Consider the following 15,504-nt stretch of genomic DNA (forward strand, 5'->3'; position numbering starts at 1 on the left):
TTTATCCTGAGGACATAATTTAATCTGTAGGAAAATCTTTATGCAAAATGTTATTTATCACAAATTTGTTGTAATAGCAGAAATGGGAAAAGATCTAAATGTCTAATGATTGGGAACAGAATGGTTAAACTTTGGCATGCCAACATAAGACTGTAGAGTGTTTTTTGCCTCCATTGAAATGTTTAAAATTTCTAAAAGTGGGACTTCCCTGGTGGTCCAGTGGGTAGGACTCTGCGCTCCCAATACAGGGGGCCAGGGTGCAATCCCGGCCAGGGAATTAGATTCTGCATGCATGCCACAACTAAGAAGTCCTGCATGCTGCAACGAAGACCTGACGCAGCCAAGGTAGGTAGGTAGGTAGATAGATAGATAGATAGATAGATAGATAGATAGATAGATAGATAGGTAGATAGATAGATACTGGTGTTAAGATTGAACCCGTACCATGATTCTCTGAGGAAGGTATAAAAAAAAAATTTCTAAAAGCATATTTTTTTTTAAATGCAAGGTATAATATGATCAGAACCACATCAAACCACCAAGCAAACCACGCCTGAAATAGGAACCTGACTTAAGTACTAACAGTAATTTTCTCCGGGGAGCTGGACTATGTGTTAATAAGAAAATCTTTTGAAACCCATTAATATTTAAGCGACATGCCTGTAGTTCCCATAAGGCCAGTTTTATTTAGCTAGGTGTAGCAGAGGAGAACAAACTATAGGCAAAGCTTGGGAGTCCCTTAATCTTAGGAAATTAAGAAGAGATTGGGTGGGGTGCTTTTAAGGCCAGTCGGTGTGGTAGGGAACTGGTTAGAATTGGAAAAGGCAGAGTTCTCTGCTGATTGGTTCAGGGTTCAAAATGGAAACTTTTAACCATGGGAAAATGTTTTTTATGTTTCACTGTGGATCCATTATTTTGCTTTATGACTTCAGATCTTGACGGGAACCCATCAATGGGTTTGGTAACCCCTCAAATTCAGTTCTCTTAGACTTTGTTGGACACAACATTATAATAATTTCCAAATCTACATGTTGATATTCTTCCTTCAACTCAATGAAACAAATAAGTACAGGCTTCAACTTTAGTTTTGATTTCATCTGTTTTCTATTGACTTTCTAGCTGGTTTTGTTGAGTGATTATTTATAGAACCATCTGAACATTGGCTGCATCCAGGATTTAAGAGTCCAAGTCCTGGTTCTTGACTAAGGGAATGACACCAAGAGGAAATTAAATGCATCAGTAAGTCTCAAACCCTCTTTAAGAATCATTGTTCAGGGAATTCCTGGTGGTCCAGTGGTTAGGACTCAGCGCTTTCAATGCTGGGGCCCCGGTTTCAATCCCTGGTCGGGGAACTAAGATCCCACAAGGCACCTGGCCAAAACAAACAAAAAAGAATCATTGTCCAATATTCATAAATCTCAAAAAAGGGAAAGTATAGCTACCATGAGCCTGTCATTTATTTAAGGAGCATTCAACTTGGGGAAAAGAATTAATGTATACACAGCACCAAATATTATGCTTTAGAAAAGGAACAAATACTTCCAATGCATTTGTATTATTAAGGACCATATCTGGTTTGGAGTAAATGCTCTGATTTTAAGACCTGGCAACTGGAATGGTCTCTTTAATAAGTTACGATAAAGTAAGAAATAGATTTATAGGCATTTATTCCAAAATAGAATATTCTTTAGGGAAGAAAAATGGCTCTTAAGATACTTTGGAACCAGTCGTCACAGTCATTTCCTGGGAGTTATGAGAGCAGAACAAAGAGCATTTAGGTCTGAAAGAGTACAAAAGACTATCCACTAGGTCTGTAGTGCAATTTCTTTGTTCCTCTCAGGTCTGGAATTCTGTACAAGCGTTGCACACAAGGAAAAGAAGCGCAGGAAAAAAAGGGGTGGCTCATTTCTATGGTTGGGTCATATGTACAAGCCACTTTTCTCATCAGAGGAAGCTGTGATAATTACTTCTTTTGAAAAGGAATTCTCCCCTTCAAGCAATCATGTATTTGCCTTTATGAGTAAACTGGGAACAGTAGTTTGGGGTAACATTACTACATATTGTGAGTAGTATTTGCAAAACTTCCCACCCTCTTTCTAGAAATATTTGGAGGATCATCTTTCAGCATTTGCTTCATAGCAGTACTACTCCTCCATATAAGGCCACTGAACAAAACTTCTGATGGTTCAACTTGTAGTGGGTCACAAGGGTTTTGAAAACACCATGGACAACCAAAATATTAGAAATGGTTTGTATCTGGTAAAGGAATTGGTCTATGGCACAGTTTAACTGTAGGTGTATTTGTAACAATCTTGCTGGCTGGTATTAAGATGTCATAAGTATTAAGATCTATTTAACCTCTTTTATGATAATCTACATGTTAGAATAGTTGTTAAAATCTATTTACTAAAGACTATGGAGGAATTTAAGGCAAGTATAATATTCTTTCTTCCCGCAAACTGAAGAAGGGTGAAAAATCCTAAGCACGAGCAAAACTTCTCTGTATGATTTCACACTTACAGAAAAATTGCAGGAATAGTTATCTGTTTTATCATATTCTGTATTTCTATCTACATAGAGATATACACATACTGTTTTTTCTGAATCACTGGAGAATAGGTTGCATATATCATGCCTCCTTATCCCTTAATAGTTCAGTGTGTACTTCCTAAGAATCAGGATTTTCTTTGACATGTGTACTTGTTTTAGTCCTCTTGGGCTGCTTTACTAATTTAGCATACAGTAGGTGGCTTAAACAACAATTTATTTCTCACAGCCTGGAGGCTGGGAAGTCCCTGATCAAGGTGCCAGCACAATCAGTTCTTGGTTAGGGCCCTCTTCCTGTCTGGTTTGCAGACAGTCTTCTTTTACTTTCACAGGGTGGAAAGCAGAGAGAGAAGCAAGCTCTCTTGTGTCTTTCTTGTAAGGACACTAATCCCATTGTGAGGGCTCCACCCTCATGACCTCATTATCTCCCCCAAACTCCATCTCCAAATACCATTCTAATGGGGATGAATTTTGAGGGGACATAAACATGTAGGCCATGACAGTATTATTATCAAAATTTGGAAATTTAACATGGAATGATGCTTTTTTTCCTAATCTGCAGTCCTTTATCACATTTTATCAATTGTCCACTCCAGGATCACATAGTGCATTGAGTTATGTCTCTTTATTCTTCTTTAATTTGGAGTTTTTCAACTTTGTCTTTCATGATATTGATGTTTTTGAATTCCCAAGGCCAAATATTTTATAAAATGTTCCCCAATTTTGGTTTGTCAGATGTTTCCTCATGATTTGATTCATGTTATGCATTACCAGCCAAAATAATCTAAGTGATGTTGAAGTGTTTTAGGTGATCACATCCAGAGACCCATGATGGCTATTTGACCCTCATTGGGGATATTAATTTTAATCACTTGGTCAAGGTATCATCCCATATCACCAATATGTAATTTCCCCCTTATAAATAATAGGTCATTTGGGGGGATATACTTTTAGACCATTCAAACACTATTCATCATGAAATGTATTGCCTATATATAGCATATTCTGATGATTTTTGCCTTTCCCAAACTTTACTATGATGTCCACAAAATGATAATATTCCAACTCTACTGTTCTCTCAACTTTTTTCAAGAAAAAGATTTTAATTTTTTTAAAAAAATTTTATTGTAGTTGATTTACAATGTTGTTAGTTTCTGCTATACAGCAAAGTGAATCCGTTTTACATATACATATATCCACTCTTTTTTAGATTCTTTTCTCATATAGGTCATTACAGAGTACTGAGAGTTCCCTGTGCTATACAGTAGGTCCTTATTAGTTATCTATTTTCTATATAGTAGTGTGTATATGTTAATCCCAAACTCCTAATTTATCCCCCCCGCCCCGCTTTCCTCCCAGTAACCATTAGTTTGTTTTCTGTATGTTTTGACTCTTTTTCTGACTCTATTTTCTGACTCTATTTCTGTTTTGTAAGTTCATTTGTACCATTTTTTTAGATTCCACATGATATATTTGTCCTTCTCTTTCTGACTTCTGTCCTTTTCTTACTTCACTTAGTATGAAGTGAAGTAAGGTCATCTCTAGGTCCATCCATGTTGCTGCAAATGGCATTATTTTGTTCTTTTTATGGAATATTACTCAGCCATAAAAAAAAGAACAAAATAATGCCACCTCTCAACTTTTTTCAGCTGGCATTCTTCTGTGAGAGTCTTGCCTTCTCTTTTAAAATAATGTTTTATAAATTTATTTTCGGCTGTGTTGGGTCTTCGTTGCTGTGCACGGGCTTTCTCTAGTTGCAGTGCACAGGCTTCTCATTGTGGCTTCTCATTGCGGAGCATGGGCTCTAGGCGTGCAGGCTTCAATAGTTGTGGCACATGGGCTCGGTAGTTGTGGCTTGCGAGCTCTAGAGCTCAGGCTCAGTAGTTGTGGTGCACAGGCTTAGTTGCTCCGCGTGGCATGTGGGATCTTCCTGGGCCAGGGCTCAAACTCATGCCCCTTGCATTGGCAGGTGGATTCTTAACCACTGCACCACCAGGGAAGCCCTAAAATAATTTTTAATGTATGAATTCATTTCTTTTTAACCTTTCATTGAATGGTTTTTTGATGTTTGTACAGAGTGCAGATACAGTCACATCAGGAGACTTCGTAGCATGTTACCTGGTAATCACTGTGGATATTAGGGGTTCAGAATATCAGAGATCATTGATTCACAACTTCCTGTGCATCTACTTTTTCTACCTTGTGACCTATAACACTTGTTTTAGATGTAGCTTGGCCATACCATATATCTATGTTCTGATTAGTATTTTTTTCTTTAATTTTACATTCACATGCAGTTGTAAGAAGTAATTCAGAGTACTTGTGACATGACAATGTGCAGAGCTATGCTGATGTGGACAAATGATGTCACCTGTCATTCCAGTAAACACATGTTGCTGGATTCAAGCCCTCAGCCACTGCAGTGCACACTGAGGGGAATTCAAGGTGGAGGAAAAAAAGGGTACTGGCCCTAGATCGGTAAGATGTATATTGAAGGAATAATTTCAATGAGCCAAGATTCTTGCATCTTCCCATACATAAAAAAGCACTGCAATCATTAACTTGAGATGTCTTTTTTTTGTGATTAGCAGTTATCTTGTGATGTTTGCCTACATTTTTTCTTTTCAGCAAAAACTCCTACATATCCTGGCTCTCCTCTCGCCTCTTTGGAATAGTTCCTCAGAGCTATCTGAGCGGCTGTTTCCCCAGGCTACAGTCTTCAGTAAGGTCCCCAAATAAAACATGTAACTTGAAACTTTTAGGTTGTGTGTTTCGTGTTTTTTCTGTCAATAATTTTGGCAACCAATGAAGAGACCCAGAGCAGACTTCTCTCTTTTGCCTAAACTCTATGAGGATCCAGAGCCTGGGTACCAGCAGAGGCCTCTTGTGCCCATCCGCCTCCTCTGAGGGTCCAGATGAATTTGAGTGAGTCTCTCCTGTGTCTCTGACCTCCCATTGTTGGCTGATGATCCTAAGTTTTGTTTGGTGGTGTTAAACTCCTCACTGGAGTAGCAGGTTTCCTTGAACCTAGGTACCTGGGTTATCCTCAGTTGAAAGACACAGGGAAGATTTTATTATGTTCATACAGAATTTATACTTACAAGTACTTGCTTAATTGGGAATTAAATGAAATCTTGCCCTAATAATGGCCAAAGCCCAAAATAAATGAATGAATTAATTTAAAAAAAAATTAGGAGTGGTTATCTTTATTTTTTATTTATTTGTTTATTTAGCTGCATTGGGTCTTTGTTGCTCGTGCGTGCTTTCTCTAGTTGTGGCAAGCAGGGGCTACTCTTCGCTGTGGTGCGTGGGCTTCTCATTGTGGTGGCTTCTCTTGTTGCTGAGCACAGGCACTAGGCACGTGGGCTTCAGTAGTTGTGGCACACGGGCTCAGCAGTTGTGGCTCGCGGGCCCTAGAGTGCAAGCTCAGTAGTTGTGGCACACAGGCTTAGTTGCTCCGCAGCATTTGGGATCTTTCCAGACCAGGGCTCAAACCTGTATCTCCTGCATTGGCAGGCGGATTCTTAACCACTGAGCCACAAGGGAAGTCCGGGAGTGGTTATCTTTAAAAAACAACAACAACAACAAAAAAACAGTCAACAGAAACTGCCTGTGAGAACAGATTTCTAAGAAAAAGATGCCAAATCAGCCATTATATACACATTCACAGAACTACAGGAAACATGATTAAGAAGTAAATAAAGGTATGATGACAATGTTACATCAAATAGAAAATATCAATAAAAGATAAAAATTATACAAAAAGATGGAACTTGTAAAGTACAACAAATGAAAATTTTAAAAAATCACTTCATAAACTGGACTTCACCAAAACTAAAAACTTTTGTGCTTCAAAGGACACCATCAAGAAATTGACAAGATAACCCAAGAAATGGGAGAAAATATTTGCAAATCATATATGTGATAAGAGACTTGTATCCAGAATGTAAAGCTATACAAAGATATATAAAGATGTACAATGATCAATAAGTACGTGAAAATATGCTCAAATCATTAGCCATCAGGTAAGTGCAAATCAAAACCAGAATGAGATACTACTTCACACCCACTTGGATAACTAAGATTCAAAAGTCAGATAACAAGAGTTGACAAGGATGTGGAGAAACAGTAACCCTCATGGTACTGCTAGGGGAATGTAAAATTTTGCAGCCACTTTGGAAAGTAGTGTAGCAATTCCTCAAGTGATTAAACATAAGAGTTAACATATGATCCAGCAATTCCCCTCTTAGATATATACCCAGGAGAAGTGAAAACATATGTTCATACAAAAACACTTCCAAGAATGTTTATAGCAGCATTATTCATAATAGCTAATAGGTGAAAGCAACCCAAACATTCATCACTTGATGAATGAATAAATAAAATGTAGTATATGCACGTGCAATGGAATATTATTCACCCACAAAAAGAATGAAGTGCCGATACATACTACAAGATGCATGAACCCTTAAAATGTTATGGTAAGTGAAAGAAGGCAGTCACAAAATACCACCTCACTGCACTTCCCAGCCCATGATGCATGCCTGCTGGTGTGTGTGGCAACTGGGGGCTGAAACTCAGGCTTCAGTGGACAGACCCAGGGAGAGGACTCAGTTTGGCTGTGTGAAGACAGTCCGAAGGGCCTAGAGTGTGGTCCAGGCTGCAACTGGGGGGGGGTGTGCAGGACAGAGCCCGGGTCCATCATGCGAAGGGAGGGGCAGGCCCCACCATAGCAGTGTGTTCACAGGGGAATGCAGGCAATCGGCTCAGACTTCAGCCCTGTCTCCATGTGTGGGCAACCTTCCAGAGCTTGTGCATTCCCAGAGCTCGGAGGGGTGGAGCTCATGAAGAAGAGGGAACATTCCCAAAGTCATTCTATGTAACCACCATCACCTTGGTACCCAAACCAGACAAAGACACTACCAAAAAACAAAAAAATTACAGGCCAGTATCTTTGACAAATATAGTTAGAAAAATCCTCAAAACAATATTAGCAAACCGAATCCAACAACACATAAAAATGATCATACACCATGATCAGGTTGGATTCATTCCAGAGTCACAAGGATGGTTCAACATTATGCAAATCAATCGTGATATGCCAAATCAAAAAAAGAAACGACAAAAACCACATGATCATCTCAATAGATTAGAAAAAGTATTGATAAAATTCAACATCTACTCACGATAAAAACTCTCACCAAAGTGGCTCTATAGGGAACATACCTCAACATAATAAAAGCTATCTATGACAAACCAAGAGCCAACATAATACTCAACAGTGAAAAGCTGGAAACCTTCCTGCTAATATCTGGAAAAAGACAAGGATACCCACTTTCACCACTTTTATTCAACATAGCATTGGAAGTCCTAGCCACAGCAATCAGACAAGAAAAAGAGATAAAAGGTACCCAAATTGGAAGGAAAGAGGTAAAACTGTCAGTATATGCAGATGACATGATACTCTCTATAGAAAACTGTAAAGACTCAACACAAAAACCTATTAGAACTGATAAACAAATTCACCAAGGTACTACGATACAAGATTAACATACAAAAAGCTGTTGTACTTCTTTACACTACCAATGAAACAACAGAAAGAAAAAGTAAAAAAAATCCAACCCTTTTAAAAATCACATCAAAAAGAAATAAAACACCTAGGAATAAAACTGACCAAAGAGGTTAAAGACAGATGCTGAGAACAACGAAACACTGATAAAGGGAATTGAAGATGATTCAAAGAAACGGAAAGATAACTCATGAGCTTGGATTGGAAGAATTAACATTGTTAAAATGGCCATACTACCCAAAGCAACCCACAGATGGCGTTGGTGGTATAGTGGTGAGCATAGCTGCCTTCCAAAGCAACCCACAGATTTAATGTGATCCTCATCAAATTACCCATGACATTTTTCACAGAACTAGAACAAATAATCCAAAAATTGATATGGAACCACAAAAGACCCAGAATTGCCAAACCAATCCTGAGGAAAGAGAACAAAGCTGGAGGCATTACCCTTCTAGACTTCAGACAATACTACAAAGCTAGAGCAATCAAGACAGCATGGTACGGGCACAAAAACAAACATATGGATCAATGGAACAGAATAGAGAGCCCAGAAATCAACCCACACACCTATGGTCAATTAATCTTCGACAAAGGAGGCAAGAATATGCAATAGAGAAAAGACAGTGTCTTCAGCAATTGGCGCTGGGAAAGCTGGACAGCTGCATGTAAATCAATGAAGTTAGAACACTCCTTCACACCATACACAAAAATAAGCTCAAGGGGCTTCCCTGGTGGCGTGGTGGTTGAGAATCTGCCTGCCAATGCAGGGGACACGGGTTCGAGCCCTGGTCTGGGAGGATCCCACATGCCGCGGAGCAACTGGGCCCGTGAGCCACAATTACTGAGCCTGCGCGTCTGGAGCCTGTGCTCCGCAACAAGAGAGGCCGCGATAATGAGAGGCCCGCGCACCGCGACGAGGAGTGGCCCCCCACTTGCCGCAACTGGAGAAAGCCCTCGCACAGAAACGAAGACCCAACACAGCCATAAATTAATTAATTAATTAATTTTAAAAAAATCCACAAAATTACAAAATGTCCCCTTAGGAGGGTATATTTCCCCTATTTAAAAAAAAAAAAAAAAAAAGCTCAAAATAGTTTAAAAACTTGGGACTTCCCTGGTGGTCCAGCGGCTAAGACTCCGTGCTCTCAATGCAGGGGGCCCGGGTTCGATCCCTGCTCAGGGAACTAGATCCCATATGCCGCAACTGAGAGTTCACATGCCATAATTAAAGATCCCACATGCCACAACTAAATCCTGCATACTGCAACAAAGATTCCGCACGTGACAACAAAGATCCTGCGTGCCGCAACTAAGATCCGACACAGCCAAATAAATACATAGATGTTTAAAAAATAGTTTAGAATCTTGGGGCGGAGTCAAGATGGCAGACTAGGAGGACGTGGAATTCACGTCTCTGCACAACTAGTGCACCTACCAGGCACTGGTGGGGGACCACGGACACCTAAGGGAACAGGAAGACGCCCAAGCGACTGGGTAGGATGTTGGGGGGAGGGAGGGGGAGGAGAAGTAGAGGCAGGATGGGACCAGTGGCCCTGAGGAGCAGCTGGGGGAGGGGAGGGGTTCCCACGCCCAGAGGGGGAACAGGGGAGACCCTGGAGAGGGCAGAGAATCAGAAGAGAATGCGGCCAGCATTTACCCTGCCCACTTGGGCCCTGGGGAGCCTGCTGAGGTCCTGGGCCTGATCCTCTGTCCACCGAGACCTCCTCCAGCCACGTGGGTCCTGCAGGAGTGGGAGGGAGAAAGGGGGGAGGAAAAGTAAAGGCCGGCCGAATTGGACCAGCACCCATGAGGGGAAGCTGGGGGAGGGGAAGGGTACCATGCCTGGAGTGGCCCACCCACAATTAGGGATCAATGGGGACAGGGGAGACCCTCAGGAAAGCAGAGAATCGGAAGGGAGTGCAGCTAGAGTTTTCCCTGGCCGCTTGGGCCCTGGGGAGACTGTTGAAGTCCCAGGCCTAATCCGGGACCAATTACAAGTACTGAAATTGAATCTGTGATTTAAAAACTCCCAACAAACAACACTCCAGGACAAGATGGCTTCACAGGCGAATTCTATCAAACATTTAGAGAAGAGTTAACACCGATCCTTCTCAAACTCTTCCAAAAAACTGCAGAGGGAGAAACACTCCCAAACTCATTCTACAAGGCCACCATCACCATGATACCAAAACCAGATAAAGATATCACAAAAAAAGAAAATTACAGACCAATATCACTGATGAACATAGATGCAAAACTCCTCAACAAAATACTAGCAAACAGAATCCAATCCAGGACCATACACCATGATCAAGTGGGATTTATTCCAGGAATGCAAGGATTCTTCAATATATGCAAATCAATCAATGTGATATACCATATTAACAAATTAAAGAATAAAAACCACATAATCATCTCAATAGATGCAGAAAAAGCTTTTGACAAAATTCAACACCCATTTATGATAAAAACTCTCCAGAAAGTGGGCAAAGAGGGAACTGACTTCAACTTAATAAAGGCCATATACAACAAACATCATTCTCAATGGTGAAAAACTGCAAGTACTTCGTCTAAGATCAGGAACAAGACAAGGATTAAAGACCTAAATGTTAAGACCAGACACTATAAAATTCTTAGAGAAAAACATAGGAAAAACACTCTTTGACATAAACCACAGCAAGATCTTTTTTGACCCACCTCCTAGGGTAATGAAAATAAAAACAAAAATAAACAAATGGGACCTAATTAAACTTAAAAGCTTTTGCACAGCAAGCTGATTCACTTGACTGTACACCAAAACTAACAAAACACTGTAAAGCAATTATACTCCAATAAAAAAATTATTTGATAAAAAAAAAATGTCAATCCCATCCCCCCAAAAAATAGTTTAAAGACATAAATATAAGACACGATACCATAAAGCTCCTAGATGAGAACACAGGCAAAACATTGTCTGACATAAAATGTAGCAATGTTTTCTTAGGTCAGTCTTCCAAGGCAGAAGAAATAAAAGCAAAAATAAACAAATGGCACCTAATCAAACTTATAAGCTTTTGCACAGCAAAGGAAACCATAAGCAAAACGAAAAGACAACCTATATACTGGGAGAAAATATTCGCAAACAATGCAACTGACAAGGGCTTAATTTCCAAAATACACCAACAGCTCATACAACTCAATATCAAAAAACCAAACGACCCAATCAAAAACTGAGAAGACCTAAATAGTCATTTCTCCAAAGAAGACATAAACGTGGCAAACAGACACATGAAAAGAAGCTCAACGTCGCTAATTATTAGAGAAACGCAAATCAAAACTACAATGAGGTACCACCTCACACCAGTCGGGATGGCCATCATCATTTACAAATAAATGCTGGAGACTTCAATTAAAAAAAGAAAAGAACTCCAATAAATGCTGGAGAGGTGTGTGGAAAAAAGGGAACACTCCTACACTATTGGTGGGAATATCAATTGGTGCAGCCACTATGGAGAACAGCATGGAAGTTCCTTAAAAAACTAAAAGTAGAGTTAGCATATGATTCAGCATCCCACTCCTGGGCATATATCCAGGGAAAATTCTAATTTGGAAAGATACATGCACCCCTACATTCATAGCAGCACTATTCACAACAGCCAAGACGTGGAAGCAACCTAAATGTCCATCAACAGAGGAATGGATAAAGAAGATGTGGTGTATATATACAGTGGAATATTACTCAGTCATAAAAGAGAATGAGATAATGCCATTTGCAGAAACATGGATGGACCTAGAGATTATCATACTAAGTGAAGTAAGTAAGAGAAAGACAAATATATGATATCACTCATTTGTGGAATCTAAAAAAAAAAAAAAAAGATACAAATGAACTTATTTACAAAACAGAAACACATTCACTGACATAGAAAACAAACTTATGGTTACCAAAGGGGAAGGGGTGAAGGGATAAATTAGGAGTTTGTGATTAACAGATACACATACATTATATATATATAATATATATTATTATATAGTAATATATAAAATAGATAAACAAGGTCCTACTGTATAGCACAGGGAGCTATATTCAATATCTTGTAATAACCTATAATGGAAAAAAATCTAAAAAAGTAAATATAACTGAATCACTTTGCTGTATATCTGAAACTAACATGACATTATAAATCAACTATACTTCAATAAAGCAAAACAAATAACAGAAAAAAATGTTTAGAGCAACAACCTACAAAATATAAAAATATAAAAAACGTAGGATTTAAATTCGTGTGTAAGACCTATATGAAAAAAAATGCAAATATTTACTAAAAAAAAGAAAAGCTATCATTTAAGCTGACCTTGTTCCTGAATTGGAAGAATCAGTTTTGCAGAGATATAACTTCTTTCTCAATTTGAAAACTGCTTAAATGTAATTCCAATCAAAATGATCATAAAACTAATCTGGGGGCTTCCCTGGTGGCACAGTGGTTAAGAATCCCCCTGCCAATGCAGGGGACACGGGTTCGAGCCCTTGTCCGGGAAGATACCACGTGCTGCAGAGCAACTAAGCCCTTGCGCCACAACTACTGAGCCTGTGTGCCACAACTACTGAAGCCCATGTGCCTAGTGCCCGTGCTCCACAACAAGAGAAGCCACTGCAATGAGAAGCCCGCACCACAAGAGTAGCCCCCACTCATCGCAACTAGAGAAAGCCCGCACACAGCAACAAAGACCCAACGCAGCCAACAATAAATTAAAAAAAAAAAAAAAAAAACAACACCTCATCTGGACTAATAAACTTATAAAAATAGTCAAAATATTCTTAAAAAACAAAGAATTTTGAGTTATAATTATCAGGTGTTATAATCTCTAGTAATTAAGACATTAAAATGGCAAATTAAAGCATGAATTTATTTCATTTCTCTCCCAATTTTTTTTCAAGATGAATATAAAAAAATAAATAAGTCCACAAAGACAGCAACAGAGGAGATTTTTCTTTTGTCTTCATCATCTAGGGAAGTAATCTGGGATTTTGAGAGGTCATTTTACATGTATAACTACCATTTATAGAATGATTACTCCATGCCAGGTGCTGTATTATACATCTTACACATATAACTTCATTTGATCCATACAACCTTACAGTGTGTTATCTGGTATTATCTGCATCAGCCATTTGAAAAAATTTTGTGAGAAATTAAATAGAGTAGTAACTGATTTCACAGGGCAGAGGAAGCAAACCAGTTTGCCCCAGAAAACCCAGGAGGGGCTCATAACTGACCTGCTATAATGGATGATGTAGATAAGGTTCCATATAACAAAGAGAGGTTGAAAGACTGCATACAGGAGCCATAAATCCCTCCTCCTACACATCTCCACATCTCTACTCACAAGACAGTCTCTGCATTAAGTTAAAAGGAGACATCCAGGGCCCAGGACACCAGGTGCAGTTGTGGGCATGAGTGAGAGCTGAAAAGAGAATTCACTGAAAGTCTGTTTTGGGAACACCGTCACTTCCAGCCCCTTTTTGCTGTCACATGTGCAAAGTATTAACAGCCGGAAGAACCACAGGATCTTCTGGAGAGCAACGCAGCACAAAACAAAGGACTCAGTCTCAAGACTGATGCGTAGGATAACTGCCCAAATAGACAGGCTTTCTACCCAGCGATTCAAGAGTGAAGTTCCCTGTAACATTTAAATATGAAAGAACATCCAAGGATCAAATGGAAAGGCCCTGGGGAGAAAAAGAGATCTTGGTTCCGTGAAACAGATACTGCCCAGAAAATAATATTTAAAAAGAATTTTTTTCTAGAGGGATAAATAAAGGGCATCCAGAAATAAACATAGTATTTTAATGAAAAAGAAATAATCAGGGAACAAGAAATAGGTCTTGGAAATTAGAATTTTGACAGTTGAAATTAAAAATTCAATAGATGGCTGGAATTTACATAGGAAAGGAAATGTCCCAGAAACAGAAAAAGCAGCTTGGGAGACTCACAAAAAATTGCAGAAAAAGATATAAGACAAAGAGATTCAGTCCATGGTAACTGGATTTCCAGGATAATTGGACTTCCAGAAAGAGATAAACTGAAGGGTGGGAGAACATTATAATTTGTATAAAAAGTAATAAAATAAATTTTCCCAGATTTGAGAGATCCATCATGTATCCAGTACAATAAATTTAAAAAGCTAAACAACAGGCACATGTTCTTCCAATTCCAGTATATCAGAGACAAAGATTACAAGAGCCCCAAGGAGTATGAGGACACAGGTTCTGAGTAAAAGAAGGAGAATCAGAGTTGCACTGGGCATCCAAATAGCAACAGTAGACGTAACTCTGGTATAAACGCTGGTAACCTTGCTACCTCTCTACTCCTCCTCTGAGAAAGCAAACAAAACAATGAGGAAAAATAACAAGTAACCAAATATTCTTTTTCAATGCCCCACTTTCTCAGCAAATAGGTGACAGAAAAAATCTGCAAAACTCTAAAGAAACACGGACTTGCCTGGTGGCAACAGTGGTTAAGAATCCGCCTGCCAATGTAGGGGACACAGGTTCGAGCCCTGGTCCAGGAAGATCCCACATGCCATGGAGCAACTAAGCCCGTGCACCACAACTACTGAGCCTGCGCTCTAGAGCCCGTGAGACACAACTGCTGAGCCCGCGTGCCTAGAGCCCGTGCTCTGCAACAAGAGAAGCCACTGCAATAAGAAGCCCGTGCACCGCAACAAAGAGTAGCCCCCACTCACCGCAACTAGAGAAAGCCTGCGTGCAGCAACGAGGACCCAACACAGCCAAAAATAAATATAAATAAATAAAATTAAATCTTAAAAAACTCTAAAGAAATGCAATTAAAATTAAACAGAAAATGCAAAGGAAATGTCAAGGGGCCTCATGAGTGGCAGATCTCAGAAAGTACCAGGCAAGTATACTTCCTGAAAGGCAGAAACTCCTCCAGCAATGCAAAATCTAGAATCTGTAAATCTAACAACTGAGGGGGGAGGTGAGCTGAGCTTCAGCAGAAGTCAGATGCAGAGAGAACAGGCACAGAGAGCATCTGGAGGGCTCCTGGCAGCAGATCTCAGAAAGGTCCAGCAAAAACATACCCCCTGAGGTGCAGGGCTCATCTGGAAGAGCAGGGGCTTTGTCCTCTGTCTGCTGTGCTGGTGAAGGACCTGGGGATGCAGGGCCAGTGACATGTCCTCTCCAACTGAGCCTGGGTCAGATGACAGAGCAAGCAGGGCTACACAAAACATTCCTCAGAAGAGCCACAGCAGCCAGAGTCAGTGGTCTCTGTGAAGCAAAGAGGGCCCCTCCCACCATCCACAAACCCAGATGCAAATAGCTGAGCTGGGAAAAACCAAGTCATTAAGAAACAAGTGTTCATGAAAGGCTATGGCACAGCATCGGT

General features: G+C 39.8%; 1 protein-coding gene across 3 annotated transcripts in view; it reads right to left on the bottom strand.

Moving 5' to 3' along the window:
- Positions 1–5,747: 5,747 nt before the first annotated feature.
- The window catches only part of KIAA1586 (KIAA1586 ortholog), a 29,338-nt gene continuing 19,581 nt past the window's right edge, over positions 5,748–15,504 (bottom strand). The window contains exons 4-6 of one of the 3 annotated variants that reach the window (XM_068557279.1): positions 15,200–15,309; positions 9,774–9,857; positions 5,748–6,110 (exon numbers count right to left, since the gene is read on the bottom strand). In XM_068557279.1, the coding sequence (XP_068413380.1) occupies positions 6,037–6,110; positions 9,774–9,857; positions 15,200–15,309 (268 nt within the window). In that variant the 3' untranslated portion in view covers positions 5,748–6,036. The remainder of the gene's footprint in view (positions 6,111–9,773; positions 9,858–15,199; positions 15,310–15,504) is intronic. The other 2 variants (XM_068557280.1, XR_011075619.1) reach the window with 2 other exon arrangements.

This window comes from Eschrichtius robustus, chromosome 12, assembly GCF_028021215.1.
Source record: "Eschrichtius robustus isolate mEscRob2 chromosome 12, mEscRob2.pri, whole genome shotgun sequence".
In the NCBI taxonomy this organism is placed as follows: Eukaryota; Metazoa; Chordata; class Mammalia; order Artiodactyla; family Eschrichtiidae; genus Eschrichtius; species Eschrichtius robustus.